General features: G+C 35.1%; 1 protein-coding gene across 4 annotated transcripts in view; it reads left to right on the forward strand.

Moving 5' to 3' along the window:
- LOC138711709 (alpha-tocopherol transfer protein-like) overlaps window positions 1–20,717 on the forward strand; it is a 98,614-nt gene that overhangs the window by 63,794 nt on the left and 14,103 nt on the right. For all 4 annotated transcript variants that reach the window (XM_069842859.1, XM_069842860.1, XM_069842862.1 and 1 more), the window contains exons 3-4: window positions 121–280; window positions 10,160–10,415. In XM_069842859.1, coding sequence (XP_069698960.1) covers window positions 121–280; window positions 10,160–10,415 — 416 coding nt within the window. The remainder of the gene's footprint in view (window positions 1–120; window positions 281–10,159; window positions 10,416–20,717) is intronic.

The raw sequence follows: 20,717 nt of genomic DNA on the forward strand, positions 1-20,717 counted from the left end.
TTATTTGAAAAAATAAAAATTACATTAAATGTATGTAATTTTGTTAAATTTAGAACCTATTACGTTGTGATGAATTTGTTTACATCAGTAAATATGTTTTTTTTTTTTTTTTTTTTTCAGACGAGAAACGTTTGCTACGTATGTTCATTCAATGCAAAGGAAGGATGGAAGTAACAAAATCTTCTCTGGATATGTATTTCTCTATTAGAGGGAAGATACCGGAAGTGTTCGGTAACAGAGACCCATTTGCTGCTTGGTTCAAGAAGATAGCAGAAAAAGTGTGAGTACAACAGAAAATAATATCAAAGCATTTAATATACTTATGTTTTCTTCAAATCTAGTCTTTCAGGTAAAGCTCCCTGTAAAGCAGATTTGAATAATTTCAAGGGCAAAATTGTTCCGGGGCCGGGTATCGATCCCGGGACCTCTGCTTTACAGGGAACTTTACCTGAAAGACCAGATTTGTATAATATATACGTCACTGCGTACGTTAACAGAAAACCACAATTCCAAGTCACACAGAGATTGTGTGCACTCGATGTGGGTCTCTGGCGTTTCGTCAGCCCACGCGAGTTGTGTGGATATAAAGGGAAAAGTTGAGACGATGTCGGGTGGAGTTCCTGGGTAGCTCAGCTGGTAGAGCGCTGGTAAGTTCAACCAGAGGTCCCGGGATCGATACCCGGCCCCGGAACAATTTTTCCCTTGAAATTATTATGTATTAATATTAATCAGTTTTGTAAATGAAGCGTTGGGCCGAATATCGGTCTATGTTACAATTTTTCAAAATCTAATTTTTAATGGAATAATTCTCTATAAAGGGTGATTCAGAATACCCGTAACTGTCATTTAATTCGGAAAGTAGTGCATTAAGATTTTCGAGCCAAAATTAGTGGTCTTTCGTATACAACAAGGAAATTAGTGCGAAAGATCCCTCAAGTAATGTAAGTTCGTGTCTGTTATTTTTCATTATTTTATTAGTTGTATTATAATTTACACTTTACCTAGTGTTAGTTGGTCTATGTTGTGTCTTGCTTATCCGATGTGTTGTTTATAGGAATATTTAAGACAGACTTTACAGAAATGGAAACAAAAATTGTGAAGGAATGCGTCTGTTAGTAAATTTTAGCAATATAATTATGCTATTCTTTGCAGATGACAAATATGATTTGGAATATACAGGGTGATCCAGACCACCCGAAACAGTCATTTATTTCGGAAACTAGTGCATTAAAACTTTCGAGAAAAAAAAATATTTATTACTAAACCACATGTGAACTTTCACTTGAGCTTGATTTCATCATCCAGCTCTAAAAGGAAGTAGGGTCAGTGGCGTATCACTTTAAAATTTCAAATGGGAGTATGGGTCAAATAGGGTACCATTTGATAGAGCTCTTCAAAACAAAAAACTTTCATAGGAAACGTTTTTATTAATTCATATTCTTTCAATGAGAAAACGTACGAAAATGCAATGGGTGATTCGGACCAAACTTAAGTCATTTATTTCGGAATCTAGTACATTAAAATTTTCGAGACAAAAATATGTATTACTAAACCACATGTGAACTTTCACTTGAGCTTGGTTTCATTAATCAGGTCTAACAGGAAGTAGGGTCAGCGGCGTATCACTTTAAAATTTCAAATGGGAGTCCGGGTCAAATCAGGTATCATTTGATAGAGCTCTTCAAAACAAACAACTTTCATAGGAAACGTTTTTATTAATTCCTATTCTTTCAATGAGAAAACGTACGAAAATGCAATGGGTGATTCGGACCAAACTTAAGTCATTTATTTCGGAATCTAGTACATTAAAATTTTCGAGACAAAAATATGTATTACTAAACCACATGTGAACTTTCACTTGAGCTTGGTTTCATTAATCAGGTCTAACAGGAAGTAGGGTCAGCGGCGTATCACTTTACAATTTCAAATGGGAGTCCGGGTCAAATCAGGTACCATTTGATAGAGCTCTTCAAAACAAACAACTTTCATAGGAAACGTTTTTATTAATTCCTATTCTTTCAATGAGAAAACGTACGAAAATGCAATAGGTGATTCAGACCACACGTAAGTAATTTATTTCGGAATCTAGTGCATTAAAATTTTCGAGACAAAAATATGTATTACTAAACCACATGTGAACTTTCACTTGAGCTTGGTTTCATTAATCAGGTCTAACAGGAAGTAGGGTCAGCGGCGTATCACTTTAAAATTTCAAATGGGAGTCCGGGTCAAATAAGGTACCATTTGATAGAGCTCTTCAAAACAAACAACTTTCATAGGAAAGGTTTTTACCAATTCCTACTCTTTCAATGACAAAACGTACAAAAAGATAATACTAGCTCCAATGTTACTGCAGGAATATCTGGCACTTTAACCCTTTCTTACCTATAGATACCATATGACAATAATTAACTTTATAGCATTTATATACTTGTGTGTTACATATGGAGGTAAATTTTGCTGGATAACTTCTATTTCAATACATTTTCATCATTATAGTTTTGTTTCAAATCTTGCCACTCCCGTAACTTGGTCACTGAATTGGTCCTAATACAGCTATTTGTTTCAACATGGATTACTTGTAAATTTAATTTGGGTTAGAAAGGGTTAAGGTGCTATTCATAGACATTTCGCTAGCCCACGCTACGAGCGTGCTAAACTAGCCCCGGCTATCGACTGATTACTTGTACAGGATTCATATCACATCACATCGCTAACACTGGTTTATGAATACGAAAAACGTTAGTTCGCTGAACATCCACCGTGAAGCCCGCGCTAAGAATGTCTATGAATATGGCCACTAGTGATCAATTTCAATACCTCCGCACTCTTTATCCCGCACTTGCGTTTCGTTATGTCAAAATGCTTAGTCCATCTCCTGTTCATTGATAAAGTAACCCCTAAATATATGAAATGTTTCACATTTTCCAGTATGTGCCCGTCGTAAGTCCATGTCTCATCCCTGCTATATACAGATCCGTTTTTAATAGTAATATACGTTACAAGAGCGGTACGTTGACGTTTTCATGGTCGAGGAAAAGATTGAAAAAGCGAAACGTAGTTGAGCTTTTTTAATTTCCGAGAACATGAAAACAAACATACCGCTCGTGTATCGTACATTATTTTGTGCGAAGATCGTTTATTACATACCTGAAAGACGAATTTCTAATTAGTTGCAATGAAATCTCCATGTTGGTTTCTGTTTAATGACGTCAACTTCGGAATACCAAAATATATTTCTTCAACATTGTTGCTGTAAAATGTTTTCTGTGTTTACTATACTCCAGCAGGCCGTGATATACGTCTGCCTTTTTTTCCCCCAGTCTATAAATGCGAACTTAAAACAAACGGTAAGGTTATGTAATGATTTATTTTTCATTTTAATATTTTAACAATATTATTTATATAACATATTGCAGTAATAACATCGGCATCTGGAATCTTGTTGATTTTTTCACGGCTTCCTTAATGTTACTTGTATCAGGAATGCAATAAGTTTCGTGGAGTAGTAGACTTTACTTAATTTTTGCAAATATTTAAAAACAACTATTAACATTGCAATTTAGGTGAAATTGCAGTGGTAAGTTTCCAATTTATAATTATTACTATGTTAAACGTCTCTAAAAATAATATGTTAAAAGCCTAAAGCAGTAAAATGAATGTTGCGCTTAAGCGGTAAGAAGAGGGAAATTGTTATGTGTGTTACGTTGGGAATACTGAATGTGGTATTTCACACTTACCGCGTACTGGTTCTGTGCGGAAAACAAGCAAATACGCACGATCTCGCACAAAAGTAATTGTCTTGGTCTTCTCTGTATTAATTCTGCAAGCAGTAAAGTTCCTGTTGCAGTCCATTTATTGATCGAGATATCAAAATCAGATATCTGTATACATGGTTGCCAGATTGGTATAACTAAAAGTAGCGAAAGCTCGCTGGAAAAGTAGCCAAAATTCAGAAAAAGTAGCTTAAAATAAATGGCAAATTGATATTTCGCGGAATATATATGTTTAATTGAATCGGAATGTTTTTTTTTTCAAGTCTCCTTTATGAGCACTAATTTGAACTTCATAAACTTTACAATCTGCTTCATTGCTGTCGTCTTTCACATCCTGAAGCCAGTTTGAGAATGAAGTGCCATTTAACCACTGCCTATTAAACGATTTGGTATACTTCTCCCACTTTCCCATTTTCAGCAATTACAGAACGAAATAATAAATATTTCCATTTTCAGTATAATCACAAAACAAAATAAATGTATAAAAAAGTTATTCACTATCACAACTTAAAAATGTTACTGTATATCACTTCTATAACAAACACAGCTCTCTTAAAATTATTTCACTATAGGACTCAGAATTGAATAATTAGACTACATTATAATTAGGATATAAAAAAGTAAAAAAATTAATTCTCTAATATAACTTAAAAACTGTATATCACTTTTACAAAAGATCCTAGTCCCTAATTTAAGGTTATTGTAATAAACTACATCGGCATTCACAAAAACACTAACGCTTGAATAGGAGGAAAAACAGCAACTGATTATTACTTCTCTCCAACCAGGAGATCAACCGTGAAAGGAATGTGCTTACTATTGCCTCATCTATTGGAACGAAGTAGATAGATAATATTACCGTTATAACGCCAGTTTAAAAACCATGCGCTCTCCTGCATATGTTATTTCCTGTATGAAGAGATTAAAAGACCAGAAGATTAACAGTGATCGAATTTTGTAACTAGGGTAGTCCCACCAGAATTGAAAATAAAACGTGATCAATAAATTTCATTAAAATAAACTTAATTTTTTTCTACGTCTTTAGTAAAATAACACATAAAAATAATAACAAAATTAATAGCTACAATTAAAAATATATCCTCTGAAAAAAAAGTAGACCTAACCTTTATTTCTCTGGAAATTTAGCAGCCTAAGTGACAGAACTTTAACCGGTATCTAATGTCCTTTCGGTTAGACTGAAACATTTCATTGTGAAATTCAAGATATAATGTATTCTAACAGTCACAAAGAACTTCAAATTAACAGTTTTGTTTCTGTACAGCATTCTTGTGGAAAACGAGGAACCTTTCTGAATCTTTCGGAAATCGGAAAAAGGATAACTCTGGCCTCTTTGTCTTACTGTTGCTACAATTTATATCACTACAAACGTCTCCTCCTTGCACCATATTATTATTCCAATTATTATATTTTAGCCATTAACATTTTCATTAAAACCAATAACGAACATTTCACAAGCATCAATGTGAAATACGTAACGAGCTAGCACTCGACAGAAATACGACACAGTCCAAAGTCGACCATGGACAGTCTATTGTTTCTAGTTGCTAACCGCTTGGAGCGCTTTATCACGAGATTTGCAAAAAAACACCTCAAGCTTCGCGACTGTATATAGTTGATTGTGGTATTGCTCTCTGGTTCTTTTAATTCTCCAAGTCTTTCATTCTTTTTTCATTTATCTAAGCACAGTATAATACATGGATAAATGAAAAAAGGATGAAAGACTTGTCGAATTAAAAGAAACGGAGGACGATAGTTCTTAAATTAACAAAAGACGCACAATAAACAAGTTCTGAACAGTGTATAAATCTTTCATTTTGGCTATACCTTCTTTCAGTTTATCAAAAGTAATCTCACTAGACGTTTTGATTTATCTAGAGAAAATCAAAACGCGAGTGGGATTTAATTGACTATTACACGATTAGAAGAAAGTATATAAAGATTAGAAGTAACGAAGTACTCCAATACAATAAAATATTAATTGACTTACGAAAATACAACTGTTTTCAAATGTATTATTGTACCATCTCAACATTACAAATATTACGCTAGATGCATGCTAGATGGCAGTAGTGAGCAATGCCTTCTCGTCGAGAAGTTCTCGATCTATTATACACGATGGCAATGTTACTAGTCAAGAAGGCTTTGTTGATTCAATTTCATTTTTATTAAAATGCAACATTCCACTTCAATTATCCGGATCTCTGTAATCAACGTCACTTGACAGATGATTTTCAATAAATCTTAATATTAAACAATCTCTGATACGTGACTATCCATAATATCATATAGCAGAAGCTATAACATAACCTAACTAATATATACAAGTGTTAGAAAAGTTTTAATTAACGACGATGACATAAAAAATAAATATGAATAATTTTAAAAGGAATAATTATTGAATGTACAATTTTCAAATTTGAATGTGGTAGGTAGTTCAATTGATGTTATATTGGACGTGTGCGCAATAGAAGTGGAGCTCGTTGTTAGGCCTACATGGTGTATTCAACTTATTCAGGATTTCCGAATGAATAATTTTAAAAGGAATAATTATTGAATGTACAATTTTCAAATTTGAATGTGGTTGGTGGTTCAGTTGATGTTATATTGGACGTGTGCGTAATAGAAGTGGAACTCGTTGATTTAGGCCTACATGGTGTATTCAACTTATTCAGGATTTCCGAATGGTGCTCTTCATTTATTTGTAAATCGGATTTCAGAAGATGCATAGGTATGATCAGTGATTTTTATTAATTCTTGTTCTTGAATGCCAATGCGAGTCATATTTGAAACTGCTGTGCATCGACTGGAGTGGTTTGTAATTTTATATATTTCAAATGTTGGCAAACAGAGAAACAAATGCTAGGGACGCGATAAGATTAAATAAATGCTAGGGACGCGATAAAATTGTGCGATAAGCAGCCATGATTGGTTGAAATACGTCCTTTCGTACCGTTTTATTGGTCAAAAGTAGTATGACTTAGTAAGAGTGGAATAGTCATTATAAAATTTCAAGTTCAAATACCCTATGTTACCCGATTTATTCTTTGTTTTTTAATAATAAATTAATTATTTTTATATAATTAGCCTATAGTTTAGCATGTACTTTACCCGATTTCTTCTTTGTTTTTTTATAATAATTTAATTACATTCATATAATTATAGTTTAGCGTGTATTTTCCTTTGTAATTCTAGCTAATTTAACTATTCTATTATGACAAACATATCTAATTCCTAGTAACTCTAATAATTTTTAGTACTTTTGGAGTTAAATTAACCTATTGATTCACTACCCTTCTCCTTTCTTTGAGAAATATCATTGGTACCGGTTGATAAAGGGAATTTCAAAAGTGAATGGAAAATTGTGTTCGCTGCCATTCGTCTCAAACTGTTGCATCTCGGAAGCATGGACATATTTTCTCACTTACTGTGATGTAAGCAATAATACAACGGCTATTTTCTATAAATGAACTTAAAATTATGTAGCCTGCAATTAATTAACGCATTGTAATTCCCTCATACATAATTTATAAAATTAAGTCAATAGATTGAGCAATGAGAAATTGAACAATGTTTTTATGAAACTAAATTTTAAAACACATTTTTTTTAACACTTGCCACATTTACAATCTGTCTACAATACACAATAAGTAAATATTATAAAAGAATATGACATGAGTGGAGATGTTATCCCATGACAACACTCCAAAAGAAAAATAACAATGTTTCAAATAGCTGTAGTAAAAATGAATGGAAGGTCAAGAGCATTGGTCCTTTTAAGTCTTCTTATTGTTTGACTATTATCCAGCAAATTTAATGCCTGATGATTGGGATGTTGATTTATTCGGTGCAGGTAGTTTTTGCTGAACTTAGAGCTTTCTTCTTTTACAGTTGAAATGTTAAGATCATGATGAATGACATCATTACGGACATACCATGGTGCAGTGACAATGGAACGTAAAGTTTTGACTGATACCTCTGCAGTATTTCAGTGTTTGAGTTGCTAGCAGTCCTCACAGTTGGATGCCGTATGTCCAGATTGGTTTCAGTATGACTTTATAAACAAGAAGTTTATTTTCTAATGACAGTTTTGATTTAGGTCCCAATAACCAATAGATTTTTTTTGTTTTAAAATTTAATTCTTTAGTTTCAATATGTTTACGCCATGTTAATTAGCGATCTAAATGCATACCTAAATATTTAACATCGCCTGCTTCGGGATGTTCTTCGTTGTAAAGTGCTACAGGAGGACAGTTTTCAGTTCTGGTTCCAAATGTAACAAAACACATTAATGGTTAAAAATTCATGAAAAAAAATTATGGAAGTACAGGGACATCATTTTATTTTTACTTCAATTTTTATTGTACCTGAGTTTTTTAATGTACTTCACTCCCACCCCTTCTACTAGTAAACTTCCAACCGTTCACGACACAGAGCCGAGGGCGCGTAAGCAGTACTGAGTTAGCGAGTATAGTACGTTCCAGAAATATGTTAGCGTTTTCCAGTGACGAAAGAGCTTTCAATATTGAATCATATTTTCGCACAGGTACTGTCGTCCGTTTGCCTACGTCGCATCCCGGTTTTCCCCACCTGCTTCTGTTCGCCCCTTTGTTAAGTCTAGTAGCTGGGCTATCTTAGCTCTTTTCTGAAAACATTAATTTCTGTTAGGAATTGGACGTTTACGTAATATTATACAAGTGTTTAAAATAACTTAAATAAAAGGGCCTCGTGAAGTAATTAACTGTCACGTGATCCCCCCCCTTTCTACGAACCTGCGACAAAACCACTTGAACGGACAGTAGATAGCATTTCTGAGTAATTTTATCTTTTTGGATCGGGCAGAAGTGAAGATTGAATTTACAGTACGTAAGGTACTCTTTTATAGAGTAGGTACAGAATTATTTCAACATGAGTTACTCGTACGAAGGACGAAACTGGTAATTGGAATTAGGTACAATAGTCTATAGTGTGATAATATTCACAAAAGAACTGAAGCCTGTATCGAAATGAACGGCCACCGTTTTCAAAAATGTGTTTAAATATCCATATTATGATTACTTTTCAATTTAACTTCATTCTCTATATTGTACGCTAATGTGCTGTAACAGTACAATATACACGGCATAATGAATACGTCCGAATGGATAACTCAATTCTTGAGTAAAAACACTAATTGTTAATACAGTACTGTATTTTGATTAAACAAAAACCTAATGAAAATTATCAAACTCAAAATTGAGGTATTTCCTAGTTTACATAAATGGATGAACTACTTTTCTTCTCTCCTATACCTAGTAAAGTGATTTGTATTTTAAGCCGGTATCATCGAACTCCAGTCGTGGAAGGGGAGGCAAACGGTGTTTCCTGTTTCAATTGTTAATAGAAAGGTATAGCCAGGTTAATATTAAAAAAGTTAGTAAAAATAAAATGATGTCCCTGTACTACTACATAATAGTAATATACGTTACAAGAGCGGTATGTTGACGTTTTCATGATCGAGGAAAAGATTGAAAAAGCGAAACGTAGTTGAGCTTTTTTAATTTCGGAGAACATGAAAACAGACATACCGCTCGTGAATCGTACATTATTTTGTGCGAAGATCGTTTATTACATACCTGAAAGAGGAATTTCTAATTAGTTGCAATGATATCTCTATGTTGGTGTCTGTTTAATGACGCCAACATCGGAACACCAAAATATCTTTCTTCAGCGTTGTTGCTGTAAAATGTTTTCTGTGTTTACTATACTCCAGCAGGCCGTGATATACGTCTGTCTTTTTTCCCCCAGTCTATAAATGCGAACTTAAAACATACGGTAAGGTTATGCAATGATTTATTTTTCATTTTAATATTTTAACAATATTATTTGTATAACATATTGCAGTAATAACATCAGCATCTGGAATGTCGTTGATTTTTTCACGGCTTCCTTAATGTTACTTGTATCAGGAATGCAATAAGTTTCGTGGAGTAGTAGACTTTACTTAATTTTTGCAAATATTTAAAAACAATAATTAACATTACAATTTAGGTGAAATTGCAGTGGTAAGATTCCAATTTATAATTAATACTATGTTAAACGTCTCTAAAATTAATATGTTAAAAGCCTAAAGCAGTAAAATGAATGTCGCGCTTAAGCGGTAAGAAGAGGGAAATTGTTATGTGTGTTACGTTGGGAATACTGAATGTGGTATTTCACACTTACCGTGTATTGGTTCTGTGCGGAAAACAAGCAAATACGCACGATCTCGCACACAATTATATTGAAGTTTACAAGTAAACATCAAAACTTGTACATTTTTCTTGAGAGTTTTATAAACTCTGATGTAAACCATTTAATGATATGTACCTCACTATTTATTCCAGATTCTTCATTCAAATTCCGTATCATACAGAAGATTTCTGTAGAATCAATATAATTGGTGCACTAAATCCTCCAATGCCCGTCAATGATTTTGATCCACTTGAATTACTGAAGCTGGCTTCAGTCATCCAGGATATAAGACTCGCCGAGGATTTCTACTATGCGGATATCTATATATTGGATCTCCAAGGGGGTTCGGCAGCACATGCCTCTAAAATAACTATTCCATTATTAAGGAAGTTGAGACTCTCCGCATTGGTAAGTTTACATACATTTTAACCACCCGAAGGATTCGCACACATTTTTCCGAATCCATTTTTCCTAAACACTGTTATTCCTATTTTGAAGTTCTGGAAAAACTCATGTCGAAAATCATTCTTCCGAAACACATAAATTCCGAGTAGCAAAACAGAAATACTGAAAAGCAAACATGAACGCATTACTACCAGCTATAATATAGACCAGGAGTTACCCACCTTTTTGTCAGCGGGCCTCTTTGGCTTATGTATGAGAAGTCAAAGGAAGGGTTAAAGAAAACGTCAGTTAAACTTCAAAGTCAATTTCTAAAGTCCAAGATAACAGAGAGGGCTTGGAATTGAACGGGTTACATCAGCTACTTGTCTATGCGGATGACGTGAATATGTTAGGAGAAAATCCACAAACGATTAAGGAAAACACCGGAATTTTACAGGAAGCAAGTAAAGAGATAGGTTTGGAAGTAAATCCCGAAAATCCCGAAAAGTATATGATTATGACTCGTGACGGGAATATTGTACGAAATGGAAATATAAAAATTGTAAATTTATCTTTTGAAGAGGTGGAGAAGTTCAAATATCTTGGAGCAACAGTAACAAATATAAATGATAATCGGGAGGAAATTAAACACAGAATAAATGTCGGAAATGCCTGTTATTATTCGGTTGAGAAGCTTTTATCATCCAGTCTGCTGTCAAAAAATCTGAAAGTTAGAATTTATAAAACAGTTATATTACCGGTTGTTCTTTATGGTTGTGAAACTTGGACTCTCACTTTGAGAGAGGAACATAGGTTAAGGGTGTTTGAGAATAAGGTGCTTAGGAAAATATTTGGGGCTGAGAGGGATGAAGTTACAGGAGAATGGAGAAAGTTACACAACACAGAACTGCACGCATTGTATTGTTCACCTGACATAATTAGGCACATTAAATCCAGACGTTTGAGATGGGCAGGGCATGTAGCATGTATGGGCGAATCCAGAAATGCATATAGAGTGTTAGTTGCGAGGCGGAGGGGAAAAGACCTCTAGGGAGGCCGAGACGTAAATGGGAAGATAATATTAAAAGGATTTGAGGGAGGTGGAATATTATGGTAGAGAATGGATTAATCTTGCTCAGGATAAGGACCAATGGCGGGCTTATGTGAGGGCGGCAATGAACCTCCGGGTTCCTTAAAAGCCAGTAAGTACTAAAGCTCTTTCAGAATAAGAAGGCATATAAGGCGGAGCTAGTTCAGGCCGGTCTAGCTCGACTAGCCAGTAACAGTGAAGCGGTGTTGCCTAGTTAAATCGTCGAGAAGTCTCGCTGAAGCGTCGCGTATTAATTTTTTTCTTGCGCGCACAATATTTATGGCTAGGAATGAATTTTAAGCTGTGCCATTCGATAGAGCTACGAATTCTAAACTCAACAGTACAAGAATGGCAATTGTATGTAAACTGGTTCGCGTGTTATCGCTTTAAGACTAAACAGAGATATCCAACCTGCAGCATAGAACATATTTTGCTCTGAATTCCGTCTCTGTAAACGAAGATAGATTCTGTTTGTTTTCAAATTCAGATGTGGACTGTTTTCTCTTGCATGATGTGTAACTTACCATAACAATGTCTCTTGAAGGGATTGCAAGTGGCTCTGGTATTTCATCTGTTATACGCAAAAGTACAGTACCGTTACTACACTCACAGGCGAGGAATATTTTATTTTCTGGAATATAATTTTTCTGAAGGACTAGCTTATGATGCAGTAAGTGTCGGTTTTTCAGAAATAAAGAATCTTACTGCAGATGCTTGTGGTTTAGAAGTGCATACTTTATCTCGTATTCTCGGCCAGGGCAAAGAGATAATTCAAATAGGTGGTATATTGTACCTGTATTCACCTCTCCTGGAAAATAACGCAAAACGTGTTAATTATTTGGACGATTTTCAGAATCGTGTATTACTCCATCGTACGATATTTTCAATAGAATATATTAATAGTATGTGTTAGCAGTGACATTATAGAACGTGGAAAGCAAGAAGAAAGCTGAGAATAACTACGGATACGATTTTCACTTTTCATTGGAATATTATACATGGCACAAGACGAAATACTGCTTAAACGTATGAGATATTTGGTTGATATTGTAAACATAAACACTCCTGCCCCTTTTTCGATGAGTTATACGAAGAGTATTAACAACATTCTTGCCTAAGAGCATTAAAAACTTTATAAGATGAAGCAATTTAATTACATTTTACTTTTAAAATAAATACACGCGGTCCACAACTGTGGAGTAACGGTTAGCGCGTCTGGTCGCGAAACCAGGTGGCCCGGGTTCGATTTCCGGTCGGGGCAAGTCACCTGATTGAGGTTTTTCCGGAGTTTTCCCTCAACCCAATATGAGCAAATGCTGGGTAACTTTCGGTGCTCGATCCCGGACTCATTTCACCGGCATTATCACCTTCATCTCATTCAGACGCTAAATAACCTAAGATGTTGATACAGCTTCGTAAAATAACCCACTAAAAATAAAAATAAATACAAGAATGCTAGGAGCGAGGAGATTTTATAATTCCAAAACTCAGTTTCTATTTTAAAAACCTTGCGTTGTATATGATATATTACATTATATGGAGGGCACTTCACTTTATTATGAGAATCTTGAGAAAGGCTAGCCCCAAATCGAGGGAAATAGCATATCTAACGTTAGTGCGACCGTTAATGGAATACGGAACTACATGTTGGGATCCCTATAGAATATATCAGATAAATTCCTTAGAAAGAATCCAGTATAGGGCAGCGAAATTTGTTAAAGGTAAAAGAGAAGATGGAAACGATACGAAAAAAGAACTTAAATGGGAAACTTTGGAAAACAGACGTAGGAAAACTAGAATAACATCATTGTATAGAGCACATCTAGGTCAGAAAGCATGGGTAGACATAACGGCTCGATTAGAAAAGCCAACGTACTATGGTAGGAACGATCATGATTTTAAAATCAAATGTACAAAACACAAAACGGATGTAGGTAAATTCTCATTTTTAAATAGAACTATAAATGTTTGGAATGACCTACCTGCAGCGGTCTTTGAGGGCTGTCCTTCCTTAAGGAGATTCAAGAATAATTTAAAAAGTTGTATATAAAGTGAAAATTAAAATTAAGGTGACATTCAACATTTAATTTTTTTTAAGGTGACATGTATTTATCTAGGCTGACGAGTGTACTTCCTTGGTTTGAATTGTAAATTATTTAAAACTAGCGTGTAAGAGGGCCTTAGACTAGAAATGTTTCGTTTAAATGTCGTTCTGTTTATAAGTATGCATAAGGGTGAATTATTTGACTTATTTGAACTGTTGTATCAGTGAAGCGAGGTGAGTCAGTGAAGTTATGGTTTTACAGTACAGTGAACAGTTCCGATCAGTGATAATTTATAGCGTCAATGAAATGTGTTCTATAGTGTCAGTGAAATGAGTTACAGAGTGTCAGTGAAATGTGTGCTAAAGTGTCAGTGAAATGCGTCATAGTGCCACTACAGGGAATGAGATGAGAGTAAAGTGAAAGACTATTGAAACTTATGTAGGACCTATACATAATTATGTAGGTTGTATTGTAAAATTAGGTATTTTATTTTATGTTTTATTATTATTGTGTTAAATTGTATTGTGTATTATTATTGTATTGTGTGTAAAATTGTATATGTGTTGTAAAATTGTATTGTGTATTGTAAATTTTATTGTGTATTGGTTATCATTTTATTGTGTATTGTTAATATTGTATATACCACTGCCACCGGGTGCTTGCCCACTTGCAGTGTAAATAAATACATACATATACCTTTTTCTAATATACAAATTTACCTTCAATATATTAACGATATTATTGGGTTACGGTTTTCATATTCACTTATATATAACTACCTTCACTCGTAGACTTATACTGCGCAGGCCAGAGTGATAGAACATAGAACCCTGGACCTCTAGGCAGGTATAAGCTTGAGGATTAAATGAAATTTTAGATAGGCTTGATTTAACAAAGTAAAAGAAAGTAATCTTCAATTTCAATATGAGTACTGAATTAGGCCTACAGATATGCTTATATTCTTATAGCCGGATTCTTAGCCAGACTATAGAACCCTGGACCTCTAGGTACGTAAAAGTTAGAGAATAAAATTAAATTAGATAGACTTAGTTTAACTGAAAAAATAAAATAATCTACAGTTTCAGTATGAATACTGAATTATATATGATCACATATTATGCTTACGTTGCATTATAACCAGATTCGTAACGAGAATATAGAACCCTGGACCCCTGGGTAGGTATAAGCTTGAGAATTAAATTAAATTATATAGGCTTAATTTAGCAAAGAAAAAATAAAATACTTTTCAACTTCAATATCAATACTAAATTACGGGTACGTATCTACAGATATGTTTACGTTTTATTATCGCTAAATTCTTAGGCTACTCCAACAAACAAACTTTATCTCATCTCTCCTCTGGAGAAATAAACAATAATAAATTCAACATTTCTGTACAAGGAAGCCTGAACATAAGGATAAAGTTTCTCGCTCTCTGTTTTTTTTTCAGGAGAGTATTTCCACATGTCAGATAGTGCAATACAATATGCAACATTTTTTTTTTTTTTGTTTAATTAAGACATTCTTTGTCTGACATTAGCATAGTAAATTTCTAAATATCTGTCACTTTATTTCGAAAGTTAGTGCCTCCAAAATCTATTGATCTGTGAAGCGAAGAAGTAATAAAGATTGGGATGAATATTACTTCAGTTAGAGTAATTATATTTAAATATCACACATATAGAAAGAACAGATCTCGACCCGCCCGCTTGCTGCAATGAGCTGCAACTGATATTTCTGTCTTATCTGTTGTCTCTGTCTTCCACGTCTCGTGCGCCGTGTGACAACTCTGACAACGTCGTACTGCTGCTAGCACTCGATTGGCGTAGGCCATATGCCTTCTTATTCTGAAAGCGCTATAATGTCAAATTCGACATTATTTTTGGTGCATTAATTTCTCTACTGTATGTCAGTGTAAGCAGAATACACCACTAACACCAACCACAACTACAGCAACATAGAGACTGACATGAAAATACTACATAGTCAACCAAAAAACAAGGGAGACTATATTCTAGAACAATACGAAATTTATAGACGAAACAAAACAACCACAAAACATGTTCAACACAATAGAATTTCAGAACACACCTCCTTTTCGATACAACATTACCAATCATGAACACACCCTACAATAAAAGCAAGCCAAAAATTGTAACTATCATTTTCGTGTCAAACATAAGCCCTAACTATCTGGCCTTCATTACTACCGGGACATGCAAGGCTCAGAACCAGAGACACTGATTGTTACTCCTTTCTATGAGCGGAATTTGTTGATATTTACAAATGGCTTCTTAGGAACCCGCAGGTTCATTGCCGCCCTCACATAAGCCCGCCATAGGTCCCTATCCTGAGCAAGATTAATCCACTCTCTATCATCACATCCCACCTCCCTCAAATCCATTGTAATATTATTCCCCCATCTACGTCTCGGCCTCCCCAAAGTTCTTTTTCCCTTCGGTCTCCCAACTAACACTCTATATGCATTTCTGGATTCGCCCATACGTGCTACATGCCCTGCCCATCTCAAACATGTGGATTTGTTGTTGATACTAGTGTAAAATATAAACAAACCAGTTTACTAGGTATAGAAGGAAGTGGATCCATTTACGTGAAGTAGGAACTATTACGATTTTGAATTTAATAATTTTTGTTAGGTTTTCATTTAATCGATATACAGTACACTATTAATAATAAGTCACCATGGCATGGCGCGTCCTCAGGTTGCGGATCGACGAGACGGCCTCCAGATATAATAATAATAATAATAATAATAATAATAATAATAATAATAATAATAATAATGATTTATTTTAGCTGGCAGAGTTAAGGCCGTAAGGCCTTCTCTTCCACTCAACCAGCAAAAAGTGTATATACATATGCATGAACTTACAAAGAATTCAACAATTTGATTTAGATGAGAGTTACATGTATACAAGAGTTATTTAAGAATTAAACAACAAAATACTATGAACTATTAATTAAACACTGAAATAAACTGTGTAGCAGAATTAAACTAAAATGCATAGAATGTTAATATATTTCAAATAATATTAGCTAATAGAAAGAGATTATTATGAGACAATTTTGAAAATACAGCACAATCAGGATGATGTCTAAAGAAAAAAAGCAACAGTGTAGTCAGTAATATTTTAAATCAGTATGATTGGAGTGAAATGCTAATAAGGTTATCTTTTAAGCTGTTCTTAAAGGTGTTTGTTGTCTTGCAGCCCCTAATACTTTGTGACAAGGAATTCCATTGACGCGAGGTGGATATTGTAAAAGATGAGGAATAACAAGATGTTCTATGAAGAGGTATATTTAGCGTGCTACAAATAAGTGATCTGGTATTTACGTCGTGGTTAGAGTATAGATAAGAGAAACGAGACGAAAGGTAATCTGGTGTTGAGGTGTGCAGAATTCGAAAGAGTAAAGACAAAGAGTGTAAAGTTCTGCGTTCTTTAAGTCGGAGCCACGAGAGACTTGCGAAGGACGGTGATATGTGATCATATCGTCGGATGTTGCACACGTATCTGACGCACATATTCTGAGCTCGCTGTAACTTGACTGACAGTTCAGAACTTAGGTCACTTAACAAAACGTCACAATAATAGAAGTGCGGCATTACTAGGGTTTGTACTAGGGTAAGTTTTAGTTGCTGGGGCAAGAAGTTTCTCAAGCGACTCAAAGAGTGAAAGGAGGAACAGATTTTTTTTATCGTTTCTTTAACTTGAAAATTCCAACTTAGGAGGGTAGCTGCGAATATATTGAATAAGCAGTCGCGGACAACCGATGAGGGGTGGTCCTCCAGCTTGGGGGTTGGGCGAAGGGGAGACAACCCATCACCGTAAAAGCAGCTTGTTACGAATCCTTCAAATAAGCCTCGGAATGGGACTGATTCCTGGCACGACCACAGATGGCAAGATAATACTCGTATTAAAATTGATTTGAGGGAGGTGGAATATGATGGTAGAGAATGGATTAATCTTGCTCAAGATAGGGACCAATGGCGGGCTTATGTGAGGGCGGCAATGAACCTCCGGGTTCCTTAAAAGCCAGTAAGTAAGTATTAATAATAAGTGTCTTTATTCACTAACTGAACCATCCAGGTGGACATATTCATATGCAGTCTATAGTACACTGCCTACAGCATTTTAGCATACACTATGGAGAGTGCATGTAAATTAAAAATAATCAAACTATAGATACTGAACAAATTTTTGAAAATGGTGGCCGTCAATTTCGGTAGCGGCTGCAGTTTTTTGTGCTTGTTATCGAAGACTTTTTAAGCTATCTTTTGAAATTGAATGTATTTATTTATTTATTTAATGTATTGTTTCTTGAATGTAATTCAGCCACCGGCATGGCTCAGTCAGTAAAGTCATTTGCCTGTCGGTCTGAAGTTGCGCGCGGGCGCGGGTTCGATCCCCGCTTGAGCTGATTATGTGGTTGGGTACTTTCCGTGAGGTGAATGCCAGGAAATCTATTGCAAATCCTCGGTCTCATCTCGCCAAATACCATCTCGCTATCACCAATGTCATCGACACTAAATTACTTAGTAGTTTACACAGCGTCGTTAAATAACCAACTAAACAAAATGTAATTCTATAGTTCTTCTATTGCAGGATGTTCAGCAAACACAAGTGTTTTACAGTAACTTACTAACTGGCTTTTAAGGAACCCGCAGGTTCATTGCCGCCCTCACATAAGCCCGCCGTTGGTCCCTATCCTGAGCAAGATTAATCCAGTCTCTATCATCATATCCCACCTCCCTTAAATCCATTTTAATATTATCCTCCCATCTACGTCTCGTCCTCCCCAAAGGTCTATTTCCCTCCGACCTCCCAACTAACACTCTATATGCATTTCTGGATTCGCCCATACCTGCTACATGTCCTGCCCATCTCAGACGTCTGCATTTAATGTTCCTAATTATGTCAGGTGAAGAATACAATGCGTGCAGTTCTGTGTTGTGTAACTTTCTCCATTCTCCTGTAAGTTCATCCCTCTTAGCCCCAAATATTTTCCCAAGCACCTTATTCTCAAACACCCTTAACCTATGTTGCTCTCACAAAGTGAGAGTCCAAGTTTCACAACCATAAAGAACAACCGGTAATATAACTGTTTTATAAATTCTAACTTTCAGATTTTTTGACAGCAGACTGGATGATAAAAGCTTCTCAACCGAATAATAACACGCATGTCCCATATTTATTCTATGTTTAATTTCCTCCCGAGTGTCATTTACATTAGTTACTGTTGCTCCCAGGTATTTGAATTTTTCCACCTCTTCAAAAGATAAATGTCCAATTTTTATATTTCCATTTCGTACAGTAACCCCAAAAAAATAATGCAAAGCACTCAAATCAGGCGACATGAGGAGCCGTCATCCTGCGCATGTTGAAGTAATTCTGTACCTACTCTATAACAGAGTACCTAACGTACTGTAAATTCAATCTTCACTTCTAAACGATCCGCACAGATAAATTTACTCAGACATGCTATCTACTGTATTGTCCGGCTAGTGGTTATATCGCAGGGTCGTAGAAAGGGACTAAATCACTTGACAGTTACTTAACGACGCATTTTTATTTAAGTTATTTTAAAATTTTGTGTAATATTACGTAGCCACTAGCCTTTACATAGGGGCGAGCAGGAACGGGTGGGAGAAACCGACATTGGACGTAACCACAGTACCTGTGCGAAAATGCTTAAGATTTAATAAACGAATACTCTCTCTTCACCGGAAAATGCGATCATATTTCTGGATCGTACAGTACTATACTCACTGAGTACTGTTTACTAAGACCTCAAGACGACTTTGATTGCATATGTGGCCTTGGTTCTGTGTGGAGGACGGGCGGAAGTTTGCTAGTAGAAGGGGTAGGTGTGCAGTACATTGAAAAATTCTGGTGCAATAAAAGTTGAAGTAAAAGTAAAATTATGACCCTGACGGCAGAAAGGTTGCAATGATTTTAACACGCTGACTCCCACGACTAAGATACGCCATTTGAAATTTGACAGTCACTGACCGGCAGAGATAAAATATAAGATAATATGTAGAACATTGAGTTAATGTTAAGTGGGCGTATAGGGACCGAACTTCGCTGAACTTCAAGGCAATGCTAGAGGTGTGCTGCGGACAGGAAAGATTGGGCCAGATCTGTAGGAGAGGCCAGGGTCCTTCATGGACTGTAGCGCCAGGAGAATGGAGAATGAAAATCAAAGCAATGCTAACTCATTTAAAGTTTGTGTGGCTGTAGCCTGTATATATTTTCGTTTGGTTTTATTTTATTTATAGTTTGATTTTTCTATTATTTTATTTGTATTTCTGGTGATGTATGTATGTATTTATTTACACTGCAAGTGGGCATGCACCCGGTGGCTGTGGTATATACAATATTAACAATACACAGTTAAAATGATAAGCAATACACAATAAAATTTACAATACATAATACAATTTACAACACATATACAATTTTATACACAATACAATAAGAATACACAATACAATTTAACACAATAATAATAAAACATAAAATAAAGCACCTAATTTTACAACACAACCTACATAATTATGTATAGGTCCTACACAAGTTTCAATAGTCTTTCACTTTACTCTCATCTCATTCCCTGTAGTGGCACTATGACGCATTTCACTGACACTTTAGCACACATTTCACTGACACTCTGTAACACATTTCACTGACACTATAGAACACATTTCATTGACGCTATAAATTATCACTGATCGGAACTGTTCACTGCACTGTAAAACCATAACTTCACTGACTCACCTCGCTTCACTGATACAACAGTTCAAATAAGTCAAATAATTGCATTCTTATGCATACTTATAAACAGAACTACATTTAAACGAAACATTTCTAGTCTAAGGCCCTCTTACACGCTAGTTTTAAATAATTTACAATTCAAACCAAGGAAGTACACTCGTCAGCCTAGATAAATACATGTCACCTTAAAAAATTAAATGTTGAATGTCACCTTAATTTTAATTTTCACTTTACACACACAACTTTTTAAATTATTCTTGAATCTCCTTAAGGAAAAACAGCCCTCAAAGACCGCTGCAGGTAGGTCATTCCAATCATTTATAGTTCTATTTAAAAATGAGAATTTACCTACATCCGTTTTCTGTTTCCTACATTTGATTTTGAAATCATGATC

Source organism: Periplaneta americana, chromosome 13 (genome assembly GCF_040183065.1).
Source record: "Periplaneta americana isolate PAMFEO1 chromosome 13, P.americana_PAMFEO1_priV1, whole genome shotgun sequence".
In the NCBI taxonomy this organism is placed as follows: domain Eukaryota; kingdom Metazoa; phylum Arthropoda; class Insecta; order Blattodea; family Blattidae; genus Periplaneta; species Periplaneta americana.